The 15,391-nt window shown below is 44.8% G+C and overlaps 2 protein-coding genes across 2 annotated transcripts in view; one reads left to right on the top strand and one right to left on the bottom strand.

Annotated features, from left to right (window-relative positions):
• Positions 1-8,828, bottom strand: part of LOC144493646 (protein downstream neighbor of Son-like) — a 34,421-nt gene extending 25,593 nt beyond the window's left edge. The window contains exon 1 of the mRNA XM_078212927.1: positions 8,439-8,828. Coding sequence (XP_078069053.1) covers positions 8,439-8,754 — 316 coding nt within the window. The 5' untranslated portion in view covers positions 8,755-8,828. The remainder of the gene's footprint in view (positions 1-8,438) is intronic.
• A 6,105-nt stretch (positions 8,829-14,933) lies between these two features.
• cdc5l (CDC5 cell division cycle 5-like (S. pombe)) overlaps positions 14,934-15,391 on the top strand; it is a 58,607-nt gene continuing 58,149 nt past the window's right edge. Inside the window, exon 1 of the mRNA XM_078212926.1 lies at positions 14,934-15,172. Coding sequence (XP_078069052.1) covers positions 15,128-15,172 — 45 coding nt within the window. The 5' untranslated portion in view covers positions 14,934-15,127. The remainder of the gene's footprint in view (positions 15,173-15,391) is intronic.

The following is a 15,391-nucleotide window of genomic DNA, read 5'->3' as shown; positions in this document are numbered from 1 at the left end:
ATCTGCTGCCCTTATCCTTTTAGATGGTGGAGATCATGGGTTTGAAAGGTGCAGCCAAGGTGCCTTGGTGAATTTCTGCAATGCATCTTGTAGTTGACACACACTGCTGCCACGGTGCATAGGTGGTGGACAGAGTGAACATTTGTGGATGAAATGCCAATCAAGCAGGTTTTTTCATCCTAGATGGTGTCGAGTTTCTTGAAAGTTGCCGGAGTTGCACTCATCCAAGCAAGTGCTGAGCATTCCAGCACACCCATGACTTGTACCTTGTAAATGGTGGACTGGCTTTGTGAAGTCAGGTGGTGAATTACTCGTTGCAGAATTCCTAGTATCTGACCTGCTCTTGAAGCCCCAGTATTTATATGACCAGTCCAGTTCAGTTCAGTTTCTCATCAATGATAACCCCCTCAATGTTGATGGTGGGGTTTTCAGCAATGACAATGCCACTGAATGTCAAGGGCTGACGGTTAGATTCTCTCTTGTTGGAGATGGTAATTGTCCGGCACTTGTGTGGCGCAAATGTTACTTGTCAGCCCAAGCCTGGATATCGTCCAGGTCTTTCTGCATTTGGACATGGACCGTTTCAGTATCTGAGGAGTTGCGAAGGCGCTGAACCTCCCCATCTCTGACCTTATGATGAAAAGAAGGGGCTTGATGGAAGTTGCTGATGATGATTGGGCCTTGGACACGACCCTGAGGAACTCTTGCAGTGATGTCCTGGAACTGAGATGACCGATCTCCAACAAGCACAACCACCTTCCTTAGTGCTAGGTATGATTCCAACGAGCGGAGTTTTCTCCCCCCGATTCCTATTGACTCCAGTTTTGCTCGGGCTCCTTCATGTCACACAATGTCAAGGGCAGTCACTCTCATCTCACCTCGAGTTCAGTTCTTTTCTCTATGTTTGAATCAAAGTTGTAATGACGTCAGAATCTGAGTGATCCTGCTGGAGCTCAAACTGAGCATCAGGTTATTGCTATTGTTAGTGCTACTTGTTAGCACTGTTGATGACCGCTTGCACCAAGTCACTGATGATTGAGAGTAGACTGGTGGGGCAGTAATTGGCTCAGTTGAATTGTCCTGCTTTGTGTGTATAGGACATCACTGGGCAATTTTCCACATTGTGAGGTGGATACCAGTGTGATAGCTATATTGGAACAGCTTGGCTAGGGGCATGACAAGTTCTGGAGCACAAATCTTGAATACTATTGCTGGAATATTGCCAGGGCCCAAAGTCTTTGCAACATCCAGTGCCTTCAACCATTTCTTGACCTCATGTGGAGTGAGTCAAATTGGCAGAAGACTGACATTTATGATTCTGGCAACATCCACTTGGCACACTGGCTGAAGATTATTGCAAATGCTTCGGCCTTAGCTTCACTGATGTGTCTGGGCTCTTCCATCATTGTCGATGGAGATATTTGTGGAACTTCCCCCTTCTCCAGTAAGTTGTTTAATTGTCCACTACCATTCATGACTGGATATGACAGAACTGCGGAGCTTAGATCTGATCAGTTGATTGTGGAATCACTAAATGAAGTCCATCACATGTCACATGCTGCTTGCGCTGTTTGGCATGCATGTTGTAGCTTCACCAGGTTGACACCTCATTTTATGTATGCTTGGTGCTTCTCCAGGTCTGTCCTCTTGCACTCTTCATTGAAGCTTAGTTAAAGCCTTGTATTTGTGAAAATAAAGGAAAAGAGTGGTGGGATTGTGAGATGGCATGTAGTTAAGTTCTGTAGAACGGTCAATGGACTTGAAACGTTGATTTTGTTTCCCTATACACAGATGCTGCCAGACCTGCTGAATTTATCCAACATTTTGTTTATTTTAGTTAAGATGTTAGTTTTGATATTGTTTCTTCCTGGCTTGCAAATAATTAGCAATTTGTTAGCTCGTCGTTGACATTGTGCCCACTTGTTTGGACAGAGTTTTGATCTCTTTCTGGGTGAGGTCAGAATTAAAGTGAGAGACTGGTACTAAAACAAGGCCGCATGACTTTTGCAAACAGCTTATTGCACAGGCAGTTGGGCTGAAAAAGGCAGGCTCAGGAAAAGACAGAGGAGGGCAGGGAAAAGACATTGTTTTGTGAGCCATAGGAATGAATGCTACTCAATAGTTACTCAGAGTTAAAAATAGCCAGTTGATGATGAATAATGGCATGTTCATCAGTGCAAAGATAACCTTTACGAACTCATCATAACTGTTGCTCATTACTTACGTAATTAGGCAGATTAATGGTCTACATTGCATCAGTTCACAAAGTATTTACTTAGTTTGAACAGATTGAAAAATTGTCATGTGACCAACACAAGTATTGAAACTGGAGGATGCAACTATTAGAATCATAGAATCCCTACAATGCAGAAGGAGTCCATTTGGCCCATCAAGCCTGCACCGACAACAATCCCACACAGGCTCAAGCCATTACCACATGTATTTACCCTGTTAATCTCCCTGGCACTAAGGGGCAATTTCGCATGGCCAAACAACCTAACCCGCACATCTTTTGAGCGTGGGAGGAAACCACGCAGACATGGGAAGAACGTGCAGACTCCACACAGATAGTCAGCCGAGGCTGGAATCAAACCCGAGTCCCTGACGCTGTGAGGCAGCAGTGTGAACTACTGTGCCACCTATGATATATTACTGTACAAGGAGATAAAGGGTTGTGTAAATCAACTCTTATTAAAGCAGCAAGTGAGGCCATTGAACCTTATAGTGTATACACTGGCAGATAACCAGCTAATATAATTTAAAATGTTTACATCTGAAAAATCCCATGTTTGGAAGAAGAAAAACTCCATACTTGCACAGGTGCATGCTTTTCTGGATCCCCTCCAACTCGACTTAAGTTTGCTGATGACACCACCTTAGTGGGTCGGATCTCAAACAATGATGAGACAGAGTACAGGAATGTGATAGAGAATCTGGTGAACTGGTGTGATGACAATAATCTCTCCCTCAATGTCAACAAAACGAAGGAGATTGTCATCGACTTCAGGAAGTGTAGTGGAGAACATGCCCCTGTCTATATCAATGGGGACGAAGTAGAAATGGTCGGGAGCTTCAAGTTTTAGGTGTCCAGATCACCAACCTGTCCTGGTCCCTCCATGCCAACACTATAGTTAAGAACGCGCACCAACACCTCTACTTTCTCAGGAGGCTAAGGGAATTTGGCATGTCAGCTACGACTCTCACCAACCTTTACAGATGCACCATAGGAAGCATTCTTTCTGGTTGTATCACAGCTTGGTATGGCTCCTGCTCTGCCCAAGACTGCAAGAAACTAAAAAGGGTTGTGAATGGAGCCTAGTCCATCAGGCAAACCAGCATCCCATCCATTGACTCTGTCTACACTTCCCGCTGCCTCGGAAAAGCAGCTAGCATAATTAAGGACACCACACACCCCGGACATTCTCTCTTCCACCTTCTTCCATCGGGAAAAAGATACAAAAGTCTGAGGTCACGTACCAACCAACTCAAGAACAGCGTCTTCCCTGCTGCCATCAGACTTTTGAATGGACCTACCATTCTAAGTGCACTAAGTTGATCTTTCTCTACACCCTAGCTATGACTGTAACACTACATTCTGCACTCTCTCCTTTCCTTCTCTATCAACTGTATGCTTTGTCTGTATAGCATGCAAGAAATAATACTTTTCACTGTATACTAGTACATGTGACAATAACAAATCAAACCAAAGATATAATTTTGATGATATTCACAGTATGTTCTTCAAGTAATGCACTTCAGTAGCACCAAGATGCTTACAGCAATGCTTTTAATGAACTTTTTCATGGCATGTTCAACACTGTTCCAACCTTTGAATAACTGTGGCTCTTTTTTTTTCCAATATTGCAGTTTTATGCTATGAAACTTGGCTGATATTCTTCAAATTGGTTTTATTTAAAATCATCAAATCTAGAAAACCTCATCTCATCTCACGGCTATTCAAACCTAGCTCCCTTAGGTGAAAGGACAATGTTCACCACACCTATTTCACTGATCACAAGCTCTTTGTCCGTTACTTTCCCATTCTATCTTCTTCGCTTCAAGCCAAATTTAGATAAGAAATTTACATTTAGTAGGTATTCTTTAATTTTAAACACACTATTTATAAGTTTTGAGTCTGCCTTAGATATTCTACAGCAGCTTAAGTATCATATTTGTGGATTGTAACAATGCTACATAATATATTTTTATATCGTGTAACCAGGAGTGTACCAATATGACCCTCTTGTAATCTGATCTGTGCAAGTGCCTTTATGCACTTCTTCAATCTTTGCAACGGTGGACTACAAAACTTTGGCCTAACAGGACAAGCATCTGCGTGGTTAAGCTGTTTAATTTTAGACAGTAAACGAATGTATAGAATAACATATATAACCCAGTGTCGCCTTGATACAATTAATTACAGAATTTAAGACAAATCACACTCTCTCTATTAGGAAGTTTGCTTAATCTTTCCCTCGTCATCCCTCTGATCCTGTCCAGTTCTGGGCTTGAGAAGAGCAAGTTTCCCCTTGCTCAGTTAGGCCAAACCTAGCTGGTTGACCCGCTGTTCATCTGCTCCCAGTCTGTGAATAGGCAGTCCCTATGACCTTCTTCTCCATTCATTGATTTGCAAGTACACCTGTAAGTAAAACCAGCTACCTCATCTCTCCATTTTGCTATTCCCGGAACAACCACAATATATAATCAATAGATTGTTGGACTCCTTCTGGCAGCATTTATAATCAAAATTTTGGTTCCGGCTTAATTTTGAGTATCTTGTATATCTATTGAAGTCATATGCGAATATACAAAACTATATGGAACAAAAGCAAACAATTCAGCTCATTGTATCTTTTGGAAAAGGAATCAATAGTAGAATATCTTAAATATAACAAACAGTCTTAATTTCCAAAAATATTTATTTAAAATTAATAATTTTCAATCATAATTGAATTTCAGAGAGGGAGGTACTGCACTCAACTGCCAGGCATTCAGTATACAGAGTAGGAGATCTTCAGTAAAAATGCCATACTACTAATCTGTGGTCAGTATGTAAAGTTGAATTTGCTCCAATTGGTTCATAGAGATTTAAATTCTCTTTAAATTCATTCAATTTGCTGACAATGCCAAAATATATTGCCCATCCCCAACTGGCCTTGGGGAATGGGGGGTTATCCACCGGAAACCATAGGACAAGAAAAGGTTGGACAGGTTGGATCAATCTTCTAAACTCCAACAGAGATAGAGAGGTGATCTTATTGAAAGATACAAGATCATGAGGAGACTTGACCGGGTGGAAGCTGAAAGGATGTTTCATCTTGGAGGGGAGACTAGAATTAGGGGATACAGTTTAAAAATAAGGGGTCTCCCATTTAATACGATGAGGAGGAAGCATTTGGTCTCTCAGAGGGTTGTGATTCTTTGGAAATCATTTCCCCAGGTGGTGGAGGCAGAATCACTGAATATTTTTGAGGCAGAGGTAAATCGATTCTTGACTTACACAGGAGTCAAAGGTTATCGGGGTAAGCAGAATGTGGAGTTGAGGCCACAAGCAGAGCAGCCATGTTTTTATTGAATGATAGAGCAGGCTCGAGGACCGAATGGTTTTCTCCTGCTCACAATTTGTCCGTTCGTATAGATTTGTATGGTGCTGGGAAGCCACCTTCTTGAACCCCAGATGTCCACATGGTGGAGGAACACCCACAATGCTGTTAAAGGAGGGACTCTCAGTATTTTGACCCAATAATCTTTGAGGGAATATAGTTCCAAGCCAGGATCATGTGTGGCCTGAAGAAGAAGTTTCAAGTGGTGATGTTTCCATGCTTTTGCTGCCCTTTCCTTCAAGGTTGTAGAGGTTCTGGGCTTGAAAGGTAATGTCAAAGCAGCCTTGGTGAGTTGCTCCAGTGCATCTTGTAGATGATACACAGTTGTCACTGTGAGTCAGTGGTGGAGGGAGTGAAAGCTGAAGATGATGGTTTGGTGCCAATAAAATGGTCTGCATGGTGTTGAGCTATTAGCTTTCCAGCTCAGGTTGACTAACAGCCCAGTTTGTCCTGCAGTAGAAGTCTTCAGTACTATTGTCGGAATGTAGGCAAGGGACAATAGCCTTCGAGTATCCAGTGCCTTCGAGTATCCAGTGCCTTCAGCCGTTTCTTGATATCACGTAAAGTTAATCAAAATTGTCTGAGGACTGACATCTGTGAAAGTGGGGATCTCGGGAGGAGACTGACATGGATCACCCACATGGCACTTCTAGCTGAAGTTGATAGTTTCAGGCTCAACTTTTGTACTCAAATGGTAGGTTTGCCATCATTCAGGATGATGCTAACAGACCCTTCTCCTCCTGTAAGCTGTTTAATTGCCCACCAATATCCATAACCAGATGTAATGGGCCTGCAGAGCTTTGTCTTCACTAGAATTGTGTGGTGGTCACTCCAACCAATATTAAATGGGAAAATGCATTAGCAGCAGATATATACTGAGGATATGGTCAGTTTTATTCTCTCTTGTTGGTTCACTCACCACCTACCCTGCAAGTCCTTCAGGGTTGGTCTGTGGTAATGCTACTGAACCACTCTTGGTGATGAGCATTGAAGTGCCCAACCCAAAGTATTTTCTGTGTCCTCATTGGCTCTTCTAAATTGTATTCGATATGGCGGAGTACTGACTCATCAGTTGAGGGAGGACAATAGGTACTAATCAAGGTTTCCTTGTCCATTTTTGAACTGATGCTTTAGCATTTCATGGCGTCACGGTCAATATTATGGACTCCCAGGGTCACTACCTCCCCAACGTGCACCGTTACATCTTGTGGGCTTGTCCTGCTGTGGGACAGAGTGCGAGAATCTGGACAATTGGCTGCAAAGTACGATTTTGTCATGTTATTACTTGACTAGTCCATGGTCCAACTCTCCTAACTTTGGCACAAATACCCAGATGTAAGTGAGAAGGACTTTGCACCAACTGGGATAAGGATACCTTTGTTGTGGCTGAATCACGTACTGAGATAGATTCCATATAGTCCCTTCAGTTTTAGTCTTACATTTGGTTTTTGTTGCAGTTTTGTTGTAGCTGAGTGGCTTGCTATGCCATTTCAGAGCAGAGTTAAGAATTAACCACATTTCTGTGGGTCTGGGATCAGACTGGATAAGAACAGCAGATTTCCTTGCCTAAAACACATCAGTGAATTAAGTTTTTTTTACAACAATTAATAGTTTCATTGTAACCATCACTGACCCTCGCTTTTTATCCCAAACTTTTATTTAGTAGTAATTAACTAAATTTAAATTCTGCAGATAGTGCTGGGATTTGAATGTATGCGTATAGATTATTAGTTCAGGCCTTCAGAGTAATATTCTTGTAACATAACCACCTCATTTTCCGATCAATCCTAATTGGACAAAATTAATCAAAGTTTGACTTTTCCTGAATTGATAACATAATGCTTGTTAAACAATTTAGAGCAATGAAAGCAGAGGAAATAATTCTTGAAAACAATCTAGCAAATCAGCCAGTGTGAACACGTATGGCTGGCATTTGGTAGAAGCATCCAGAACCATACAAGAATTAAAGAGACAGATTTATGTGAAAGACACAGTGAATCATATGTGAATAAAATATTGTGGTTGTTGGTCGTGTAAAATGCCAGTAGTATTGAGCTCTGCTTAACTCAGTAAGTTTTGTTTAACTCATGGATGGATATCAGTGCTCACTAATAGAGCTGTCACAGCACAACATATGCTGCCACTGAAGAAATATCTTTTGTCCATTTTAAACTCCACTTCACAATCTTCATTAAATAACTCGGGCAGTTTTTTTCAATGCACTGTGCCACTAGTGGCAGAATCTGCAACCCAGCTTAAGTGTTCTCAGGGGAATTCCTGCCAAGGATGCGCGGGGGGGGGAGGGGAGGGAGATTTTTCTATTTTGTTTTGCTTAATGCCTCTCATTTCTTGCATGACCTACAAAGAGGGGTCAAAAAGAAGGACAAGTGCTCCAGGGCAAGTGGTCTCATATATACCAGTGACATATTCAAGTGTCAATGGAACACATTGCTTTCCTGTTTTCATAGTAGGCGAATGGCATGATGGAGGAAGCTAAAATTAAACCAGCTGTATCGCAGACCCACTCGAAAAACACAACGTCATCACAAAATACTCAATAAAAACTGGTGAATTATATAACAATTGCACAGCTTTAGAGTTGGGCTCACACTGTAAACAACACATTGCAGCTCAAGACAGGTCAAATGAGAAATCTCCACATCTGTGCAAGGAATTGACAATATTGCGTGAGGGACAAAACTGAAAGGACAAATGAGTGGCTTAGAAAGAAACCCAATTTTCAATTTTTTGAGTGGGGTGAGAAACTTTTAATTTGACCCCCCTCCCCTTCTCCCTTCCCCCTTTTTGCTGTAAGTGTGGAGTGGAGGACTGTACCTGGGGTGGCTGCGCCCCTGGCACCCAGCAGCAGCAGCCTGGCCTGCTCCCTCCTGCGGGACCTCTCGACCTTCACGGGGAAGACGATGGGCACATTGTTCATGTAGGTCTTCTTGCCCCCCGCGAAGTGGGCGTCGCAGACCTTGTGGTGGGTCTTGGGCTGCCACACGCTGAATTTCCTCTCGTCCAGCCGGGAGAGGTTCCTGATCCAGACGCCCCGCAGCGCCTCGTCCTTGGGAAAGATGTGGAAGGAGAGCTCCTTGTTCTTGAGGGTGTTGTTGAAGCAGCCCGGGACACAGCAGTACGTGCCCACCATGGTCACCGGGAACTGGCCTGCTGGGGGAGGAGGAGGGAGGGAGGGGGGGGGTGGGGGGAACTCACATCCCGGCCTGCACCGCGACACCACAGCCAGGAGCATGCGCACAGGGCATCCCCACCACAGCATCTTGGGAGTTGTAGTTTTTCCCCCACCTGAAGTTTCTGATTTGATTTGATTTGTTATTGTCACACAAAGTTTATTGTATTAGTGTCGCCAGTAGGCTTACATTAACACTACAATTAAATTACTGTGAAAATCCCATAGTCGCCACACTCCGACACCTGTCCGGGTACACCGAGAGAGAATTTAAAAGTTTATTTATTAGTGCCACAAATGGGCTTACATTAACACTGCAATGAAGTAACTGTGCACGGCCAATCCACCTAACCAACACATCTTTCAGACTGTGGGAGGAAACCAAAGCACCCGGAGGAAGCACACACAGAACGTGTGTGTGTGAGAGAACGTGTGAGATCGTGCAGACTCCGTATAGATAGTGACCCAAGCCGGGAATCCCTGGCGCTGTGAGGCATGATGTGGAGATGCCGGCGTTGGACTGGGGTAAACACAGTAAGAAGTCTCACAACACCAGGTTAAAGTCCAACAGGTTTATTTGGTAGCAAAAGCCACTAGCTTTCGGAGCGCTGCTCCTTTGTCAGGTGAGGCAACAGTGCTAATCATTGTGGCGCCATGCTGCCCCATATTTGCCTAAGACAAACACTTCACCAGAATTTAACTTTCTCTCAAATGTTAACTAACTGATCTAATTTTCCACTATTCTCTTGTTTTACTTTTAATAGGTGGATTGGCCATGCTAAATTGCCCCTTAGTGTCCCAAAATGTGTAGGTTAGGCAGATTAGCTATGATAAATGCGTGAGGTTACGGGGATAGGGTGGGGTGATGGGCCTGGGTAAAATGCTCATTCGGAGAGTTGGTGCAGACTCATTGGGCCAAATGGTCTCCTTTTGCGCTGGAGGGATTCAATGAATCTCCACAGTTGCTTGGGTACCACAACTCATTTTCCAATAGCACCCATAAGTAATAAAACTCTCAAGATGTTTCACAGAGGCATCAAAAAACAAAATATGATACCTAACCACATATGACGATATCAGGTCAGATGATGAAAAGCTTAGTCACAGAGTTTTAATGAAAGAAAGTGAGGTAGCAAGGCAGAGCGTTATGTAGAGGGAATTCTGGAGCTTAGACTAACTGAAGACATGGCCATCAATGGTGAAGCAATTAAAATCACATTACAAAACTACCTCTTTTGGTTCAAAAAATTGAAAATGCATAGCAGATTAACTGAAAAGAATGAACCACCATAAATGAAGTGAAAGCAGAGATACATACATTTGACAAGGTCCGTCTCTATTTGTCACTCTGTCACATACATTGATAAAACTCGATTGCGAATCTTTATCAACTTATTTTGATAGGTCCTGAAATATATTCCATTTTGAACAGTTGGTCCACTTAAGAAATCAAAATATAAAACATTTTTGAGTGTCACTTAGTTGTATAGAACTTGAGTAGTTCCGAAAAAAGGAGAAATGTTGCTGAAACTTTTTGCCTTGCACTCATCAGGGCAGATACAACAAAGCCAAATTTCAAAGGAAACAACAATTTATACTGCTTGAGAAATACCCAAAGAATTTGGAAGAAGAATCATGTTTCGCTAGAAACACATCAGAGACAGTATCTCTTCAATAAAATACTTCCACCTTGGTGAATAAGTCCCACCAAACTGCCTTTTCCACAATGATGCACATTGTCAAAAGTTATTAAGAAGACACAAGTCCTGGGATTTATGGGTGTTGTCATTCTGCCCAACTCGGTCAGTTGCATGTGGCTGCCACTGTGAGATGGATGCTCTGAAACTTGTCAAGTGAAACCCCTCAATTATTGGTCTCACCAAGAAGTTCTGCTCTCCTTCTTCAGACAAATCAATCTTGACTGACACCTTTCTACAATCAAGAAATCTTAGCCTTTTAAAAAATTAATACGTGAGATATGAGCTTCACTGGCTGGGCCAGTATTTATTGCCCATTCCTAATTGCCCTTGAACTGAGTGGTTTGCTAGGCCATTTCAGAGGGCATTTCAGAGTCAACCACATTGCTGTGGATCTGGAGTCACATGTGGGCCAGACCAAAAAAGGATTGCCTTCCCTAAAGCGCACTAGTGAACCAGATGGGTTTTTAACGACATTGGTTTCATGGTCACCATTAGACTTTTTAATTCCAGATTTTCATGGAACTCAAATTTCACGATCTGCCATGGTGAGATTCAAATCCGGGTTCCCAGAGTAGAACCCTGTGTCTCTGCATTACTAGTCTAGTGACAATACCACATGATAGATCATCATCAGTATGTAAATTTGAAGGGAAAATTGTAATGTGTTTATAAAGCCAGTTCAGAGAAAACATGTTTTCATCGTGTTCAGAGGAAAATACACCCCAGTCAGGGTTGCTCCTGGAGGTTTCAGCACATGACAGGACCTCCAGCCTTCAATCACTCTACCCTACTCTACTAACATTTTCATCCTCACAGAGACCAATTTCCCAAGCCAATGACATTCCTAATGACCGTATTAACCAGATGTGGAGATGCCTGCGTTGGACTGGGGTAAGCACAGTAAGAAGTCTCACAACACCAGGTTAAAGTCCAACAGGTTTATCTGGCTGCCAAATAAACCTGTTGGACTTTAACCTGGTATCGTGAGACTTCTTACTGTGCTTATTCCCAGATCTGGAGATGACGGTGTTGGACTGGGGTAAACACAGTAAGATGTCTCACAACACCTGGTTAAAGTCCAACAGGTTTACTTGGTAGCAAAAGCCACTAGCTTTCAGAGCACTGCTCCTTCGTCAGGTAAGTGGGACTTCTGTTCACAAACAGGGCATATAAAGACACAAACTCAATTTACAAAATAATGGTTGGAATGCGAGTCTTTACAGGTAATCAAGTCTTAAAGGTACAGACAATGTGAATGGAGAGAGGGTTAAGCACAGGTTACAGAGATGTGTATTGTCTCCAGCCAGGACAATTAGTGAGATTTTGCAAGCCCAAGCAAGTCGTGGGCGTTACAGATAGTGTGACATGAACCCAAGATCCTGGTTGAGGCCGTCCTCATGTGTGCGGAACTTGGCTATCAGTTTCTGCTCAGCGACTCTGCGTTGTCGTGTGTCGTGAAAGCCGCCTTGGAGAACGCTTACCCGAAGATCAGAGGCCGAATGCCCGTGACTGCTGAAGTGTTCCCCGACTGGAAGAGAACACTCTTGCCTGGTGATTGTTGAGCGGTGTTCATTCATCCGTTGTCGTAGCGTCTGCATAGTTTCCCCAATGTACCATGCCTAGGGACATCCGTTCCTGCAACGTATCAGGTAGACAACGTTGGCCGAGTTGCAAGAGTATATACCATGTACCTGGTGGATGGTGTTCTCATGTGAGATGATGGCATCTGTGTCGATGATCCGGCACGTCTTGCAGAGGTTGCTGTGGCAGGGTTGTGTGATGTCGTGGTCACTGTTCTCCTGGAGGCTGGATAGTTTGCTGCGGACAATGGTCTGTTTGAGGTTGTGTGGTTGTTTGAAGGCAAGAAGTGGGGGTGTGGGGTTGGCCTTGGCGAGATGTTTGTCTTCATCAATGACATGTTGAAGGCTCCGGAGAAGATGTTGTAGCTTCTCCGCTCCGGGGAAGTACTGGACGACGAAGGGTACTCTGTCCGCCGTGTCCCGTGTTTGTCTTCTGAGGTCGGTGCGGTTTTTCGCTGTGGCATGTCAGAACTGTCGATCGATGAGTCGAGCGCCATATCCTGTTCTTATGAGGGCATCTTTCAGCGTCTGGAGGTGTCTGTTGCTATCCTCCTCATCTGAGCAGATCCTGTGTATACGGATTGTCCATAGGGGATGGCTTCTTTAACGTGTTTAGGGTGGAAGCTGGAGAAGTGGAGCATCGTGAGGTTATCCGTGAGCTTGCGATACAGTGAAGTGCTGAGGTGACCATCCTTGATGGAGATGCATGTGTCCAAGAATGCAACCGATTCCGGAGGGTAGTCCATGGTGAGTCTGATGGTGGGATGGAACTTGTTGATGTCATCATATAGTTGTTTCAGTGATTGTTCACCATGAGTCCAAAGGAAGAAAATGTCATCGATGTATCTAGTGTATAGCATCGGTTGAAGGTCCTGTGCGGTGAAGAAGTCTTGTTCGAACCTGTGCATGAAGATGTTGGCATATTGAGGTGCGAATCTGGTCCCCATGGCTGTTCCGTGTGTCTGGATGAAGAACTGGTTGTTGAAGGTGAAGACATTGTGGTCCAGGATGAAGCGGATGAGTTGTAAAATTGCATCTGGAGACTGGCAGTTGTCGGCGTTGAGTACTGAGGCAGATACAGCAATGCCATTGTCGTGAGGGATGCTGGTGTAGAGTGCCGAGACATCCATTGTGACGAGGAGTGCTCCTGGTTCAATTGCTCCATGTGTGCTGAAGTTCCTGCAGGAAGTCCATAGTGTCGCGACATAAAGCTGGGGGTTCTTTGTACAATGGGTTCCAGGATGCCCTCGACGTAGCCGGAGAGGTTCTCGCACAGGGTCCCATTGCCCGATACGATAGGACGGCCGGGTGTGTTTGCCTTGTGTATCTTCGGGAGGCAGTAGAGATCTCCAATGCGGGAAGTACGTGGGATGAGAGCACGGAGGATGTTCTGAAGGTCCGGATCAAAGGTCTTGATCAGTCTGTTGAGTTGACAGGTGTGTTCTTTGGTCGGATCTGCGGGTAACTGTCTGTTATGGCACTTGACTCATCGATTGACAGTTCCGATGCACCACAGCAAAAAACCGCACCGACCTCCTCAGAAGACAAACACGGGACACGGTGGACAGAGTACCCTTCGTCGTCCAGTACTTCCCCGGAGCGGAGAAGCCACGGCATCTACTCCGGAGCCTTCAACATGTCATTGATGAAGACAAACATCTCGCCAAGGCCATTCCCACACCCCCACTTCTTGCTTTCAAACAACTGCACAACCTCAAACAGATCGTTGTCCGCAGCAAACTACCCAGCCTTCAGGAGAACAGTGACCACGACACTACACAACCCTGCCACAGCAACCTCTGCAAGACGTGCCGGATCATCGACACAGATGCCATCATCTCATGTGAGAACACCATCCACCAAGTACACGATACATACTCTTGCAACTCGGCCAACGTTGTCTACCTGATACGCTGCAGGAAAGGATGTCCCGAGGCATGGTACATTGGGGAGACCATGCAGACGCTATGACAACGGATGAATGAACACCGCTCAACAATCACCAGGCAAGAGTGTTCTCTTCCTGTTGTGAACACTTCAACGGTCATGGGCATTTGGCCTCTGATCTTCGGGTAAGCGTTCTCCAAGGCAGCCTTCATGACACATGACAACGCAGAGTCGCTGAGCAGAGACTGATAGCCAAGTTCCGCACACATGAGGATGGCCTCAACCGGGATCTTGGGTTCCTGTCAAACTATCTGTAACCCCCCATGACTTGCCTGGGCTTGCAAAATCTCACTAACTGTCCCGGCTGGAGACAATACACATCTCTGTAACCTGTGCTTAACCCTCTCTCCATTCACATTGTCTGTACCTTTAAGGCTTGATTACCTGTAAAGACTCGCATTCCAACCATTATTTTGTAAATTGAGCTTGTGTCTTTATATGCCCTGTTTGTGAACAGAAGTCCCACTTACCTGACGAAGGATCAGCGCTCCGAAAGCTAGTGACTTTTGCTACCAAATAAACCTGTTGGACTTTAACCTGGTGTTGTGAGATTTCTTACTGTGCTTATTCCCAGAAAGAGTTTTAACAACACCAGGTTAAAGTCCAACAGGTTTATTTGGTAGCAAATGCCATTAGCTTTCGGAGCGCTGCTCCTTCGTCAGATGGAGTGGAAATCTGCTTATTGCCAGAATCAGGGAAGCAGCCTTATTTTCCATTTCCAGTTAGGGTCACTCAACAGAAGTGTTCAAAGAACATTTGAGAAACATCTTAACATCCTGTTGATTCCCACTGGCAGGAGAGCCCTGACGATCAAACTTCCATTCCTGTCACCCCAAACTCATCTCTGCCATAGGCTGGTTCAGAGTGGGTGCTGTTTGAGGTTGTGTGCTCTTGGGTGCAGTGTCAGTCAGCTAGACACGGGGGCGCTAGTGGGGGCGTCTGGCCCTCCTAGTGCCCGCTGGTTGTCGGCTCTCCGCCCGTTGCTGCGCGCAGGGCCACATCCTGATCACCAGAGGCCGGGCCCGGCGCTGACCAACTGACCGCGCAGCTGTCCGCACCCTCTCCAGCAGGCCGAGGATATCCTCCGGCCCCTCGCCAAACGCCAAGATGCCGCGGATAATGATCAAGGGAGGCGTCTGGAGGAACACGGAGGTGAGCGGCGGGGCCTGCGGTACAGGCCCGGATCCCGGGGCCCCCAGGGCCGGGTTTATGTTTAATATCGGAGGTGTGCTGCCTGGAATCACCGGCTCTCCCTGCTCGGCTTGTACCTGCTCTTCTGAAGTGCAGTAAACCAATACACGATGTTGGGTCGTCCCAATCTATCCAGAGTTATACTCTCCCAGTCCCAGCTTTCTCGAGGTGCCTGTATGC

This window comes from Mustelus asterias, chromosome 5 (assembly GCF_964213995.1).
Source record: "Mustelus asterias chromosome 5, sMusAst1.hap1.1, whole genome shotgun sequence".
NCBI classification, from domain to species: Eukaryota; Metazoa; Chordata; class Chondrichthyes; order Carcharhiniformes; family Triakidae; genus Mustelus; species Mustelus asterias.
This window is presented reverse-complemented; position numbering and strand designations above follow the sequence as displayed.